General features: G+C 35.2%; 1 protein-coding gene across 2 annotated transcripts in view; it reads left to right on the forward strand.

Annotated features, from left to right (window-relative positions):
* The window catches only part of CEP97 (centrosomal protein 97), a 38,233-nt gene extending 21,791 nt beyond the window's left edge, over positions 1-16,442 (forward strand). For both annotated transcript variants that reach the window (XM_039322464.1, XM_039322462.1), the window contains exons 10-12: positions 7,579-8,368; positions 9,178-9,253; positions 11,679-16,442. In XM_039322464.1, coding sequence (XP_039178398.1) covers positions 7,579-8,368; positions 9,178-9,253; positions 11,679-12,380 — 1,568 coding nt within the window. In that variant the 3' untranslated portion in view covers positions 12,381-16,442. The remainder of the gene's footprint in view (positions 1-7,578; positions 8,369-9,177; positions 9,254-11,678) is intronic.
* Positions 16,443-17,843: the final 1,401 nt, after the last annotated feature.

Below are 17,843 nucleotides of genomic sequence, written 5' to 3' on the forward strand. Positions count from 1 at the left end.
GTTAAATCAAGAATTGCTGTAAGAGTGGGAAGGGAAAAACTACTAGGGAAAGAGACTGTGTAGCAAATTTGCCCTTTCCTTGTAATGTTAAGAACTTCTTGATTCTTAGTAACAACTTTGATACTCTGGAAAACATTTTAACAATTGTAAATAAGTGGGGAGGTTGGTTTGGAAAATTGAAAAAAATGTCTAGCACTCCAAATCTTACAAGGGCTGGAATAGGGAGAAAGCAGACACTTCAAACTACATTGCTGGAACCAGGTTCTGTTAGGCAAAGATCACTAGAAGAAATGGCTCAAAAAGATAGGGCAAACCCACTTAAAGACTTGCAACAAATGCTGCAATCAATGCAAGAGTTAATGTGTAAAAACCATGAAGATCTGAAAAAAGAAATAGGTGAAATAAGGAATGATACAGGTGAACTTAAAGATAAAATTAAATCTATGGATGGGAAATTTGAATCCTTCCACCACCAACTTATGAAAAATGAACAAAAACTAGTAGAAATGGAGGAAAGGATTGATAAAGAAGAGCAGAGAGTGGATGAAATGAATGAAAGGCTAGTTCAAGCCAATAAAGAATTAGAAACCACAGTTATTTCTTTGGAACTTGAGAAGGCTGCACATTATCTACGGTTTCAAAATGTAGGAGAGATGAAAGGTGAAGATCTCCCAGTAATAATGTCAGATATTCTAGCAGGAGCGTTGGGGTCTACAAGAGAGGAGATGGCCAATGAGATAGATGAAACCTATAGAATACACACAAATTACGCAAGACGACACAATCTTCCCAGAGAAGTGCACATTAGGTTTATTAAGAAATCAGTTAGGGATGAAATTCTTTTCAGATTCAGAGATGATACACTGGAATATCGAGGTAAACAGCTGATTGTACTTAAACAAGTGCCCAAAAGAGTGAGAGACCTGCGAAGGCCTTACCAATACATAACTTCCAAACTGATAAGGAAAAATATCAATTTTAGATGGCTAACTCCGGAAGGAATTCTGGTAACATGGCAGGAGAAAAAGTTTCGCCTAGACTCAATAGAAAAAGCAGAGGAATTCTACAGGGAAAACTTTGGTAGTAAGGAAGATTTAGTTGAAAGAGAAGCAAGAGAGGAAGGAGAGACACTGGTGCAAGCCATTGAAGCTAGAGGTAAAAGAGTTGAGCTTCGAGAGGACACTGATGAAGGGAAAAATGAAGAAAAGCAGGAGGAGAGTAGGTTTAAGGAAATTAAAGAGGCTAGACTGATAAGATCAACAGTGGAAAAAGGGAAGGATTTACAAACTCAAGAGTCTAGACCAGCAATAGTAACTAGATCTAAACATAGATAAGGAGGGGAAGAAATGTGTTGAATCTATATCTATCAACGTTAATGGCCTCAACTCTCCAACAAAAAGGAAGAAGTTTTTCAATAGGCTCAATAAGATGAATTTAGATATAATAATGTTACAAGAAGTCCACATTAAAAAACAACATCAATACTTATTAAATTGTCCCAAATTGGGGAATATGTTCGCAGCACTTTCGCAATATAAGAAAGGAGGTGTGGTAGTATATATTAAACAAGAAATTGTGGCTAAGCAAATTTATAAGGACGAAGATGGCAGAATTCTAATTGTGGAAGTAATTTTGAATAAAACCAAAATTCTTTTGGTTGGAATTTATGCCCCGAATGAGGGGCAAAAACATTTCTATAAAAAACTCTACAACATTATTAGCCAATTGGAACATGATAGCATTTGTATAATGGGTGACTATAATGCAATTGTGGATAATAATCTAGATTATAAATGTGGAAAGAATAGAAAAAGAATTAGAGGAACAATATCTGATATTTTCTTTAAAATGGTAGATGAGTTTAATATACAGGATATTTGGAGAGAAAGGAATCCTGGGAAAAAACAGTTTACTTTTTATTCTGGACGTCATCAATCTTGGTCCAGAATTGATATGGTGTGGATGTCAGCTGACTTAAATTTAGAAGTAGAGGAGATTATGATTGATACAAATACCTGGGCTGATCACAATCCGATTAGAATTAAATGGAAGGGGCAAAAAAACACGAGGAGATGGACTCTAAAAAGGGCAATCTTAAATCATAAAGAATTCAAATCAAAATTAGAAGAACAATTGGATCTGTTTTTTAAGTCAAACAAAAAGGAGGATACAAACTGCCAAAATTTATGGGATACAACCAAAGCCTACATGAGAGGCGTTGTAATTTCTTATATGGCTAGGCAACACAAAATCAAAACACAACGCCAAAGACAACTGGAAGAAGAACTACGTAAAGTTGAGGATAACCTGCAAAATGAACCACAAAGATGTGATTTGAAACAACAGATTGATTTAATTAAACATAAGATGGATATTATTACGAAGGAAGATCTAGGACAGCAGATAAAACGTACTAAACAAAATTTCTTTGAAAATGCTAATAAACCAGGGAGATGGTTGGCTTATAAAATCAAAAAACACAATAATAAGCAGAGAGTTACCAACCTTTATAACGCCAAAGGTGATATGGTGTGCCAGAACGAAGGAAAAAAGCTAGTGGCATATGAGTTTTACAAGAATTTATATAAGGACGACGAAAAGAGAAATAACCATGACATAGTACAGTATTTACAACTAGTCGATTTACCCAAGGTGCCAGAAGAATTTAAAACTCTCCTAAATAAAGAGATAACACATTTAGAGCTCTCGGTTGCAATTAAGAAACAGAAAAATAATAAAACACCTGGACCAGATGGTATACCTGCAGAAATGTATAAAATTGCACAAGAATCTTTAAGCCCAATGCTGTTGGACTTATTTAACGAGGTTTTAACCCAAGCTAAAATACCAGCTTCATGGGAAGAAGCCTTCCTCACGTTGATTCCTAAAGAAAACACCAACCTGACACAAATTAAGAACTATAGACCCATTTCTCTTTTGAATTCAGATTACAAAATCTTCATGGCAATAATGGCACAAAGATTGGAAAGGTTCTTAGTGGATTTTATACATATTGATCAAAACGGCTTTCTATCTAAAAGATATATAAGAAACAATATTAGGACTGTTTTGGACATATTGGAATATTATGAAGTACATAATGAAAAGCAAATGTGTTTAATTTTTCTTGATGCCCAAAAAGCATTCGACAATGTAAAATGGGATTTTATGTTTAATCAATTATTGTATATGGACTTTGGGGAAAATTTCTTAAATATGTTTAAATCAGTTTACTCTAAGCAGGTGGCCAAAGTAATAATCAATGGAGAACTGACTGAGAGTTTCCAAATGCAAAAAGGCACAAGGCAAGGCTGCCCACTATCACCATTGTTATTTATATTATCTCTCGAGGTATTAACTAGAGCAATCCGGCAAGATGAACAGATCCAAGGTCTAGAAATCAAGAAAGAGACATTTAAAATACAAGCCTTTGCAGATGATTTAGTTTTTATTATTGAAGAACCACTACAATCAGGGATTAGGCTGATGGAAACATTGAATAGATACGGGGAAATAGCAGGTTTAAAAATAAATAAAGAAAAAACTAAAATGCTTGTCAAAAATATGACTAAAATACAGAAAAGTGAATTGGTTGATAGAATTGGTGTTCAAATTACAAATAAAATTAGACATTTAGGGATACAACTGACTGCCAAATGCGCTACGCTTAAAAGGGATAACTATGATAAGTTAATAGAACAGATTCAAAAAGACTTTGATATTTGGACTAACCTACAGCTCTCTCTTACGGGCAGAATCGCGGTGATTAAAATGAATGTGTTGCCAAAAATTTTATTTTTGTTCCAATGTATACCTATAAAATTAGACAAGAAATTTTTTCAAAATTTGAACAAAATGATGTGTAAATTCATCTGGCAAGGAAAAAGAGCAAGGATTAAATTAAAATTACTACAGGACTCAAAGGAAAGGGGGGGATTTGGTCTTCCAGACTTGGAGAAATATTACCAGGCCGCAGCATTAGTATGGGTAAGAGATTGGATATTACTAAAAAATAGGAGACTATTGTGTCTGGAGGGCCATGACCTACAAATAGGATGGCATGCCATATTATGGGATCATAAATATAAAGTACATAAATATTTTCGAAGTCACTATATTAGGCAAGCTCTTATTGATGTATGGACAAAAATTTGGCAACCAAATTATACCCAAGTACCTAGTTGGATCTCACCGTTAGAAATATATGTACACCCAAAATTTACTCAATTAGACAAGATCATAACATATAAAAATATTTTAGATGAAAGAGGGGAATTGAAATCCAGGAAAACCATCCACGATGAAGGGATAGAATTAGAATGGTGGGCATACCTGCAACTGCAGGCAAGATATCGGAAAGACAAAAAAGAGTTAGGTATTAAATTAGAACCAATAGAATTGGATAAAATAATTTTGGGGTCGGAGGATAAAATGATTAAAAAACTATACTATTATTTGCTAGATCAGGCAACGTACGAGGAACAAGTAAAAGTGACTATGTTGAATTGGAGTAAGGATTTTGGTCTTAATTTTGATCTGCATATATGGCAAGAACTATGGGCAAGAAACAAGAAGCTTACTTTGGCCACCTCTTACAAAGAGAACCTTTACAAAATGTTTTATAGATGGCATCTCCCACCCACAAGATTGTCTAAAATGTATACCAATGTCTCCCCTAAATGTTGGAAATGCAATTTGAAAAGTGGAACTTACTATCATATGTGGTGGGAATGCACGCGAGCTCGTGATTTTTGGAACAGGATTAAAATTTGGTTGGAAGAAATATTAGAGCAAGCGGTAGAACCAAAACCAGAACTCTTTCTATTAGGTTTAACTACGCAAAAACATGACAAAGGCGTATTTTATTTAATGCTACACATTTTAACGGCCTCCAGGCTGGTTTTTGCTCAAAATTGGAGGAACAAGGAAACCCCAACGGAAGAAGAGATCCTGCATAAAATTTTAATATGTGCTGAGATGGACAGGCTTACAATGATTATGAAAGACAAAACGGAACACGAATACTTCGAAATCTGGGGCAAATTTTACCGCTGGTATGAATTAAGAACTGCTCGGACTTCAAACTAATGGTAGAACTAAAAGATATACATAACTGTACATATAATTGTATATATAATTGTATTGTATAAAAGATGAGGTTTATATAGAGGTTAAGAACAAAAAATTATAAAATTATAAAATTTTTGTACTATGATAGGAACTGATAGAAAAATTCACTCTGGAATGTCATGTTTGTCCATTGTTGTTTTAATTGTATTAATGAATAAAAATTAAAAAAATAAAAAAAAATAATAATAAAAAAAAAATAATCTTCTATGGGTATAGACATTACCAAAGAAATGGTTGTTCAAATTAAGACATATAGTGCATATTTGACTACTTTATAATATGGAATAGGCTAAGATTATTAGGTGAAAACTTGAAGATATTCAAGATAAAAAGTAATTTTTTATCTACTAGATTCTTAACTACACTGTTATAGCTGGCTATCGAGCATACTTCTAATGATTTCAGCCATTTAATAATTATTGCTTACCTAAATCCACCTTGTATTCTGTCTATTGGTCATGGTAGAGCCTGGTCGAATGATGGAATCTATATAGCAGTGATGGCGAACCTTTTAGAGACCAAGTGCCCAAACTGCAATCCAAAAACCCACTTATGTATCATCGGTTGCCAGGTGGGCATGGTCCATTGGGTGGGTGTGGCCCATTGGGTGGGCGTGGCTGTGGTGGTAACGGCAGACTGGGTGGGACTAAAAAGTTCAATCAATCAATTCCAACTTTGCGAGATCTTTTTTTTCCCGTGAGAAGTTGAAATTGATTGATTGAACCTTTTTTTTTTTGCACATAGTGGCGGAGGCCTAAAGCGAAATGGTTTTATAAAACCCAGCTGAAGGCCTAGGGGCGATGGTGTGTGTGCCCACAGAGAGGGCTTTGCGTGCCACCTATGGCACGCATGCCATAGGTTCGCCACCACAGCTATATAGCATACTCCATTGCTACATTGACAGGAGAGGACAATCAGTTCTGAACTCTTTCCTTCTCTTGTTGCTGTTTAGCCGAATGCATATTATTTCTATGGACCAGAGGAATCTCAAAAATGTATTCCCTAATCCCTAATTAGTCAAGAGACAGATATAAATAGTAAACATTTGGCAAAAATACATATGTAGATTTGTGATAGTGGTGAATATCTGTGGCTCGAATATAGAATGAGGGTGGAGGTTGGTTCTCCAAGCTTGTGGGTTGGTTTCTGAACATTTTGTTACCAGGGTAGGTAACATCTTCAGCAGAATTTAAGGAATGTCAGCATTCTTTTGCTTATAAGGTCTTTGTGTGATGGTGAGGTAACCTCAAGTCAGGATCACTTCAGGTCAGGGTCTTTGGATGGGTCTTGTGATGGGTCAGGTGTGGGTGTGACAAGTGAGGATCTTGTGGGTCTTGTGATGGGTCAAATGTGTGTCATTAGTGACAGTCTTGTGATGGGGAGGTCACGTCACATGAGGATCATTGGGAGGTGAAGTGCACAGGTCTCCAGCTGTTTGTTGTCTAGTATCCTTATGTTGATGTCAAGGAATGGGAGTCTTTTGTCTGTTTTCTCTTCACATGTGTGGGAGATGAAAATATAGCCTCCTCATATAACATGATGAGGCTGGAGCAAACCTGAGATAGGCCCCACAATAGTGATTTAAAGCTTTAATTGAACTTTATATTATTTCACAATATGGATTTATTATTTGTAATCTGCTGAATTGTGCAATATCAAATTGCAAAGTAGGTAGTTCTATGTATATTTGGAACATGAGTATTGTAACCGTGGAAGAGGAACTGAAAGTAACAGATGGATAGAGGTTTCAAATGTACACAGATATATATGGAAACTGCTGGTCAGCACAAAAGAACAAGGAGTAATGTAAGTAATGCTATGTTCCAAATTACTAGAAAAATAAACCTTTGAATCTTAAAGTAAGAATTATTGTTTTTGTGTTGCTGTCTCTTGTCTTTTTTTATTGGGTTTTTCCACAACACATGTGAATTTGATTCTGGGGAATATATTATTGAGTAGGTGGTATATTACTTCAATTTGGAAGTGTTTGATGATAACAAAGGTGTCATTGACATAGCATGTTCAGAATTTTGGTTGGATGAGGGTAGAGCTATAGATTGGTCTTGTTAATGACTCAAATCCATAGCTCTACCTACCTGACGTGACTTACCCATCACAAGACCCATCATAAGACTCTCACTGGTGACCCACACCTGATCCATCACAAGACCCATAAGACCCTCACTTGACACACCCACACCTGATTCATCACAAGACCCTAACCTGAGGTTATTCTCACCTGACATGATGTCACCATCACAAGATCTACTGACCACACAAAGCCCTTAGAACACTGACATCCCCTAAATTCTGCTGAAGATATTATCTAGCCTGGTAATGAAATGTCGGAAACCAAGCCACAAGTTCAGAGAATGAACCTCCACCCTCAACATACGTAGATACATAAATATTGAAAGTCTATATGTTTTATCTTACTCTCTTTTCCAGAACGTATTATTAAAAAGAATACCTGGGTTGTGACAAAATCCAATGATGACCATTCTTATGCAATTAAAAATATTTCTCCAACTTCGGTACCAGCTGAAAAAAATATTTCTAAGGATTTTTACTTGGATGATATGCAAACTGACGAGGACAAGTTGAACAGTAGTCTCCTATCTTCAGAATCCACTTTTATGCCTGTTGCTTCAGTGCTCTCTCCAATGTCTCCCACTTCAGCAGAACTGAAACTTCATGGAATTGGCATCGATGTAGAGGATGTTGAAGATCTGGGGGATGCTGATTTGGAATTTACAAAAGATCTTAATATGCAAAACAAACAAAAGCAGAAAAATGCTTCTGTGGTTTTGGAAAAGTATACTCACAAGTCAGAAGACCTGGTAAAAACTCAAAATGAAGATCAAGAGGAGGATATTTTCCCCATTGCTTCTTCTTTAGTGAGCACTGATATTCAACTTGATGATATTAGCAGTTATCAAGCATCCCCTGAAGACAATGTAAAGTTCAGTAACTTAAAGCAGTCATCCTCACCAGAAGAGAATGTTATCAAATATGTTTCCGATGCTAATTCTCTAGAACTGTCCACCAATGCATCAGTTACTGTAACCCAGAAGAAAGATGAACTTGTAGAAATGAATAAAGCTGCCACCAAACTTCAGGCCTGTTGGAGGGGATTTTATACAAGAACATTCCAATCCAGAGTCAGGGAAGCACGCTATGAAATTCGACTTAACAGAATGCAAGAACATATTGTTCATTTAACTGAAGAAGTTGAAAAGTAAGTAGGAAGTCAAGTAAACTGAAATAATAGGATAGAAATAATTTATAGTTGGGGTAGTAGTTTCATTTTCTTCAATTGGTAAGCTCCTCTTTGTTCTCCAGACGAAGGCAAATTTCACCATCTTTATAAAATGAAGTATTCTTTCAAAAATATTCATTTGTTAGCATAATCAAGGGAGAAAAAATTATTTCAGTGTCTCTAGCAAACAGAAATTAAGTTGCATTGTTATTCAACTGATGAAGTTGACAAATTTAATCAATAAACTGATGTAAATACATTTCCTCCCCCCAAACTCCATTCTTCGCTAGAATCTATTCTTACTGCAATACAGGTAGTCCTCGACTTAACAATCACTTGGTTAATGACCATTTGAAATTACAACAGCATTAAATAAAAGTGTCATGATCATTTTTCACACTTATGACTGTTGCAGCATCCCCATGGTCACATGATCAAAATTGACACTTGGCAACTGCCATGTATTTATGATGGTTGCAGTGTCCTGGAGTTATGTGACTACCTTGTACCACTTTCTGATAAAAAAAGTCATTGGCGGAGCCAGATTCACTTAACAATCATTTACTAATTTTACAACTTCAGTAATTCAGTTAACCGTGGCAAGAAAAGTGGTAAAATGGGATAAAACTCACTTAACAATTGTCTTGCCTAGCAACAGAAATTTGCAGTTCAATTATGGTGGTAAGTCAAGAAATACCTATAAATAATTGTATTGCAGCAAAGGTGGTGATCAAAGTAGTAACACTTTTATAGCTTTATATATATTTATATATGTAAATCATTTGCAGGTTAAGAAAAGAAAAAAATGAAGAGATGCTTCAAAGACTTGTGCAAGAGGAAGCTGTCAAATTTCTTTGGGATCAGGTAAAGTTAGTTTTCCTAAGTATTCATTTCTATGAATAAAGACTAAGACATTCTTCTGAAACCTTGCTGTGTTGACATTTGTTTGAATATTGTTGTTAGTTGCAAAGTCATGCCCGACCCATCGCGGCCCCATGGATAATGTTCCTCCAGGCCAGCGGTTCTCAACCTTTGGGTTGCGACCCCATTTGGGTCGAACGACCATTTTACGGGGGTCGCCAAACAACGCGATCCGCCATTTTTTCCCCTCAGGGCGGCGCCGCGCATGGGTGGCGCGTCCTTATGACCGGGATCGCCGTATAAAAAGGCTGAGAACCACTGCTCCAGGCCTTCCTGTCCTCTACCATCTTCTGGAGTCCATTTAAGCTCACGCCTACTGCTTCAGTGATTCCATCCAGCTACCTCATTCTCTGTCGTCCCCTTCTTTATTGCCCTTAATCTTTCCCAGCATTAGGCTCTTCTCCAGTGAGTCCTTTCTTCTTGTTAGGTGGGCAAAGTACTTGAGTTTTAACTTCAGGATCTGGCCTTCTAAAGAACAGTCAGGTTGATCTTATCTAGGACTGACCGGTTTGATCACCTTGCAATCCAGGGGACTCGCAGGAGTCTTCTCCAGCACCATAGTTTAAAGGCCTCAATTCTTTTGCACTCAGCCTTTCTTATGGTCCAACTTTCACAGCCATACATTGCAACTGGGGAAACCATAGCTTTGACTACACGTACTTTGTTGGCAGGGTGATGTCTCTGCTTTTTAGGTTTGAATATTAGTAGCTTGGATTGATAGTTGGGCTGTTGGTTTGATCTCTGAGCTTGGTGATTTGGCTGCAAACGTTTTATTTTCATTTGGGGGGACATCTTCAGTGTGCTTTGAATTGTGCTCATCATGGATGCAGAAGTCATTATGCAGAAAATCAAATAAGTTGTACTTCCACAAATAAACCCCAAGCTATAGGTATATTACGTGGATGACACCTTTGTGATAATCAAGTGCAACCAGGTCAATCAAACCTACCAAAGAATCAACAATGTCTTCACAGACATCTGATTTACAATAGAAACCGAGATTAAAAACAAACTGCCATTCCTAGACGTTCTTGAAACCAGAACCACCAATGGCCAACTTATAACATCCGTGTACAGGGAAGACAACACATAACAGATCAAATCCTCAACTTCCACAGCAACCACCCCAAATGCCACGAACAAACTGCATCAGAACACTGTTGGGAGAGCGAAATCCCATTGCAGCACCATGGAAGCCAGATCAGCAGAACAAAAACACTTATACAACGTTTTTGAGAGAAATGGATATCCACAAAATTTCATCCAGAGATGACTACACCCAAAGCAACACAACACCCAAAGCAACACAACAACTACAACAGGAACAACAACGACAGATGAATCACTATTCCCTATGTACAGAATGTTTCAGAGATGACAGCAAGACTATTACTCCAACATGACCTCGCAGTAGCCCACAAACCAGCCTCCACTGTCAAAACCTAAGGAGCAGACAGAAACAAACCAAAGATCAAGCATCATATACCAAATGCAGTGCAGCAACTGTGAAAAGAACTATGTGGGCCAAACAGGAAGAAAGCTATGTACCAGACTGCACAAACACTTCCTGGCTATCAAAAGACACTACCCACTATCTCTCATGTCCGCCCACGAAGACTCAAGGACACAAGTTTGATCTAACTGGGACCACAGTTATAACCCAAGTAAAATCAAGGGGAGAAAGAGAATTCCTCGAAGCCTGTTTCTCCACCAATAAATCAATAAACAAGACACACTGACATTGACCCAATCTACCAACCACTAAGAATGAAAGAACTACTTCAATCCCAAAGGAAGCATTTAAAACAAACAAACAGGCACTCTACCACACAGCAACAAAAATCACAATTCCCGCACAAGAAACCAGACCATGTCTCAACAACAGCCAGCCAGCCAAACAACCTGAAACCAGACCATAACTCAGAGGCAACCAACTGAACAAACACCATTTGCATCATACAGACGATACTTAAACACCAAAAGCTATGGCCCAGCAACAACCAGCCAATCAAACAGTCTGAAACCAGATTATGGCTCAGAAACATCCAGACAAATAATACCCACACCAATTTATATCACGCAAAAAGATATTTAAAGGCCAGTGCTCTGACAGACTTATATCACACAAAAAGGTATTTAAAGGCCAGTGCTCTGACAGACGAGCACAATTCAAAGCGCACTGAAGATGTCCCCCCAAATGGAGACGAAATGTTTGCAGCCAAATCGCCAAGCTCAGAGATCAAACCAACAGCCCAACCTTGCTGTATTTTACAGTTGACCCAATTACCTTTCTCATATGAAATGAGATAATTATGCGATTACGTATGAAATTATATATTATAATCTTTTATTTTTGTGGTTTATATAGGTTAAATCTATCCAGGAATGGCAGCTTTCAGTAAACCAACACCTAACTAATATCTGGAAAAAAGCTACTCCTGCATTTGGCATTCTGGGTCCACATGAATTATTCATACAGTCATCTAAACCAAATCAAGAACCTTCTCCTATTGATAGTTCAACTTGGTTAGGTTCATCTTCTGAAATGTGTCATCAGAAATGTTTACAGGCATATCCTGATTCAGGTTTCCATTCATGTGTATCAGACCAAAATACCTTTAATGAGTTGCAGAACTCTGAAAAACATTTGACAGAAACAAATGAAGGCTTTCTAGGAAATTCTCTGCAAACAGTCAAGCCCTGTGAAGATTCTCTTTCAGGAAGCCTTTCTGATGCTGAGATCCCAGTTGACCACAAGGACTATTGTAAAGAGAGTTTGAACAACGATCAGAACAATACTCTTCTCAAAGAATATTTAAAAACTGTTGAAGAACTAGATGATTCTGATGAAAAGATAAATTGCAGCAATAGAACAGAAAGTTGTAAGACTCATACAGCTTTTTCATCAGAAGAAAAGGATATTTTATGCAGTGCTGTTTTAGTCTCTCAGGATGTGCTTCCATTAGCAGAAGAAGAAATGGATGCATTCGATCTAAATGATAAAATGGCAGAAAAAAATACAAACTGTGATTCTTCATTGCAGACCCTTTCTGTTAGGCTATCTGTATAGCAAGTATAAATCTACAGAAAAAAATGTAAAAGCCATGTTAACATTTTATGTTGGACCAATTTCTATGCATTTTGGAGACTCTGGGTCCCTTTGCTTTTAAAAATGGTTTGTTAACAGCTTTGTTAATCATCTAACGTTAGACTTACACTCTATTAATTTATGTATATCAAAATAGGTTCAAAGAGACATTGTAAATTACATTTCATGTGGTTTGATTGTAACAGATTTTTTATGAAATATAATTTTGAAAACTCTTTAAGTTCTTTCTATATTGCTGTTATCATAGCTGAAGTAGTTGTTTTTTCCAAGGAAACAAAGCATGCATCCTTGTAATATTCAAAGAAAGAAATATAAATATTTAATTTGACAAATAAGGGTAGTATACAAAACTTTATATTTGAAGGCACAACCCCTTAAAGCAGATTTCAGGTTAAGGCATTGAGGACAAATGTTAGTTTTGCATCCCTACATGATCTGAAATATTTTTGCCTTCCAATCTGAAATGCTATTAGTCCCAATGCTCACATAACATACAGTTAATAATATAAGCAAGATAGTGATTGTCTGAAAATATGTGCTGATACATAGGTACTAAGTTGTAAGCTTGGAAATTCTGGAAATCTTGCTCCATGTACAAATCATTTTGTTTAACAGTACAAGACAATTTTCTCACCAATACTCCAAACACTTTTTCTACAAATGTGACTGTTGAATTCAACACAGCCTAGTCCAGGGGTAGGCAACCTTGGCTCTTTTATGACTCATGGACTTCAACTCCCAGAATTCCTGAATCAGCATAGAATTCTGGGAGTTGAAGTCCATGAGTCATAAAAGAGCCCAGGTTGCCTACCCCTGGCCTAATCCAACCTGTTATCACAGAGGACTATTTTTATGAAGTCATTTTTCTTTGTTTAATTTGTTGGGACAGTGGGAAATTTTTTTAAAAAATGCAACAAAACCAGTCTGAAGAGGAGGGAGAAGAATCAACCTTTCACACTATGTTCTCATAATGATAAGAATAATTTGCCTATTTTGCCAAGGTCAGAATATGTATAAAAACAGTACATACTCAATTTTATATTGTACCTAAGTAACAAAAATGAGAGGGTTTTCTTAAATAATAGATCAGCATTATATGGCCATGGCTGCTAAAACTATACAGAATAATTGTTTAATAACATTACCTGCTTGATAGATTGCTGAGACATAGAAGCAAGTGGTCATGTTTTCTAGATGCTTACGGAGGAATGGCTGCTAAACATATTGCCCTACTTTAATATAAATTAACAATATTCTGGCATTCATGGAGAATGCCTACATTCTACCGCTTCACCATATAATGATAAAGAAAACAATTCTTCTTTACAGACTCCACTGTTTCTATCAATAAATGTTTTGTATGTTTTCTTTACTAATAATTAATAGTTATTGTCAATAATAAATATTTTTCTATTCATAAATTCCAGAATATTTAAAAGTTGTAACTTTTCTCCCAGTATTACTTAAGTATATAGTCGAGTATATATTGTTCTTGGCTTAATGAGTCATTTGCAAATATTGCATTGAGAAATTATTTTGCCAAATACAGGAATAGGTTTGTTGTGTCAAATTTAACTTCAGCTTGGTGCTGTTTTGGAATTCAAGAGTTTATGTTTCCAATCTTTAATTAGAAAACAAAAGTAGAAAAAAATGTTTTAACTGAAGCATTGCTTAAGAGATCTTGAATTTTATCACAACTATATATTTCGGTCATTCATATTCCATTTCTTTAAAAATCCATTGTAAAGTGTTATAGAATGCATGTACTGTATGTATACAATATATACATGCTCAATATGTACATGTTCTAGTATATATTGGTCATAGTGCTATAAAATTAATGTCTGTGCTAAAGCAGCATAAAACCAATGCACTGTTTAAATTTGTTATAGAGACAAGTAGTTAAAAGTTTATTCTTTTTGTAGGGAGAAATCTAAAAATACAATTTTTAAAGTATTACAGATATATTCTTTAGAAAATACTATTTTAGAAAATACTAATTAAACGCGTACTTAAATATACTTATTTCATCTCTTGTTTCTGTTGAACTTCATATCTGTCTTTATAAAACTCAGTATTTGTATTAGTTATAAACAGTATGTTCGTGTACACTTACATTGTAGCTGGCTTAGTATTTGTCTTTCATATAGAAATGGCTAGGGCTCCATAGTTGGAGTTTTGGAGGGTGCAAAAAAATGGTTCAATTAAGCAAAATTATTAATTTTGTGTTGTAATACAGGATATTTTTTTTTCTGTTGTGAGTAAAAAATTGTGAAGTTAAGAGGAATGCATTGTGATTGTGAGGAAATTGCTTCCTGTGTTTTGATGTAGGTATTGATACTTAGGTATATATTGCTGCAATACATTTTTAAAAAATAATGAAAAAACCTACATCTTTTGCAAGTTCATGAGTCCAATTTTCAAAGAAGCTTCCAAATGATCATATTGTGTTTATTTATAACAGTGGAGCTTCAAAAGCCACATACACAAAGCCTTTGTTTATTCATTATTAATGTGTAAAATCAAAAATTTAACACCCATATCATTTGAATAAGTACATGTGTATAAGCTTTCTCAGCTTTTACATATTGCATAATATACTGCATAGATACATTGCTTGCATAGGATATAAACATTTGTTACGAGATTTTGATTACTTGTGATATTTTATTGGTTTCTTACTGGATACATAAGAGAGAAAGTTGATGCATTACTTTAAAAAAGTTAAATTTATATACTGAAAACATATTCTGAGATAAATGAATTAACATTCATTGCCTCGATTTACACATAACATTGTTATAGTTTGGTTTGTTTAGTTTCAGATTTGCGTATTTGGGAATTCATTGTTTGTACACATTTTAGAACTTAGCATGACAAGTGAATAAAGCAAATTAAACTTTTTTAAAGACTTTTTTGACGAGCATGACCCATGAGCCCTTTTATTGAAATAAGCAACAGGAAAGGAATAAGGAATAAGTGGAGAAGAGGAACACATTTTTCAGATCTCCTGTTTCTGTTATATACCCTATATGTCTAAATACTCAATTCTGCTTCTCTGATTCATAATAAAGAGTGGAAATGGAAAACTTTCTTCCTATCAACTAGCAAAGAAGTCAAGACAATGTAGTAGTATAAACCATGGTATGTAATGTATTCCGAGTCGGATGCTTTTTCCAAGTATATCCTCTCTTTAGGGAAGCTTTTAAGTGGAATCGAAACCTGGTCTTGATCTGCTGATGCAAGAGAAACCACTTTTTCTCTTGTAACTATCCCAAATCTGAATTATAGACTGTTCATTTTTTTTAGGAATAATAAACCAACTCCTATTTTTTTTTAAAAAATAATTGTTTATTAAATTGTATTTTTTAATTTCATTTTCCTCTAAATAATTCTTTACTTGTAATTACTGTTATATGAAGAAGCTGGTATTTATTGCTTCTGTGTGTTTGCAGTCTGTAAATATAAATCTTTCAGATTCAATATTTTGGCTTTAATCTTTAATGTAAGAGATTTTTTTACTGAGATCAGTGAATTCTACTTTTACATAAGCACAATTTTATTATCTTTAATATAAATTTGGCTAAATCTGAAAATAAAAATATGGCCTTATTAATTTCAGATCAATCAGTATTGATAAAGTGATCATTGTATATAAATTAGGTAAATTCCATATGACCTCTGCAAAGCCATATACTATAAACTAATGCTGTTACCAAATTTAAAAGCTTCCAGGTCATTGTCAAAAAGAGAAGAGGAGTAATACTAAGGGAAAAAACACTCTTAAAAAGATATTATTTAAAAAAATGTCTTGAAAAGGTCTCTAGACTGCAAATAGGCAACATGATTTCATACTTGATCATGGTATTTTGCTCAGCCAGAAACCTATTGACAGAAAACTTAATCTGACTGTAATATAGTTTTTATAATCTGGATTAAAAATATAATCTGCATGCTTCAATTTTTGAAAATTTGCATTTGGGAATAATTTATTTTGATGTAATAAAGTATTCTGAATTATGAGATGCTTGTAAGTCTGAAATGATTTATTTGTTGTCAGATTAATATGGGATTTTTTTGTGAGCCCTCAGTACATAGAAATTGGAATTGGAAAGCTTCAAATGGTAGTTGATGGGTAAAACTGCATTTTCTAAACACCCAGTAGTGAAGATGTTGACAGAAATTCTAGCCCACTGAATAACACCAAACAGCAAGTTGAAATTAGAGATTTATTGGATACTACGGTTTGCAAAGTGTGGTGGACTCCAAATAAATATTTGAGCCACACCTAGTCACAACAAAGACGCACATTATATGCATTCTATCCCAACGCCTTGGCCCCTCCTCTGTGGCTTCATTGGCTGAGCTTTAGAGGTTACAATCTTATCAGGATTGCCTAAACAAAATACATTATCCCTGCCCCTTACTATTTTGCTTCACCTATTCTCTTATATATATTTTATCATGAAATCCTACAGCTTAGTGTGGAAATCCTATAGCCTACGTGTAGAAATCTTACAAGGTACCTGTACATGTAGAAATTGTGTAGAAATCTTACAGTCTACATGTAGAAATTTTTGTGTAGAAATCTTACAGTCTTTAAGTGTAGAAATTTTACAGAGTAAGTGTCACTTAACTTCACTTTTTATTCTAAAATTTTATTCCTCACAAAGACAATGCTCCTGGACAGTTTTTTTAGATTTTTAATTTCTATTTTTATAAATAAGATAAAATAATATTTGATGGAGCTTAGTCAAGATTTTATTTCATACCATGAGAATATTTGTGAGATTTTGTACAATGCACTTGGGCTTTTGCTTGCTTCGCTGCATTACAGTATAGGACACTATATGAACACAGACATGGTGTGTAAATCTTGGTTTATGGATTAGGCTGTTATGCAAATTGTGGTAGTTGTGGCTTAGTGCCATATGCCAACTTGGTCACTGAATTCATTTTTAATCATCCTTAAATCCACGGTTAGAAAGCAATGTGTTACAAAAAAAAGAGGAACAGATCTTGAATATCAAAATCATGATGTTTGAATGTTATGTGCTATCCAGCTTGAACTCGGGATGGTCTTTCCACAAATCTTAAACTGCCGGTTTACATGTTTTAGCAGTGCATTTTAAATATATGCTCTTTGGCTTTCCATAGCCTATTTCTAAGAACCAGAAACTGAAAAGAACGTTTAACTTTACCACACATACTTCTATAAAGAGTTAGCGATCGGATTAGAAATATATTCAATGGAATCGCTCCATTCAGTTCAGACAGCAGACCAAAAAATAAAGGATGCAACGAAAGAATAAGGAGCCAACGCATCAGAAGAAATAGACAGCCCCTTATCAATACAATAGTACACAACAATTCAAGTCCAAACAAGCTAGATTGTGTCTGCTTAAATACCAAAACAGGGATAGA

This window comes from Crotalus tigris, unplaced genomic scaffold, assembly GCF_016545835.1.
Source record: "Crotalus tigris isolate CLP2741 ecotype Arizona unplaced genomic scaffold, ASM1654583v1 scf7180000024115.3125172, whole genome shotgun sequence".
NCBI classification, from domain to species: Eukaryota; Metazoa; Chordata; class Lepidosauria; order Squamata; family Viperidae; genus Crotalus; species Crotalus tigris.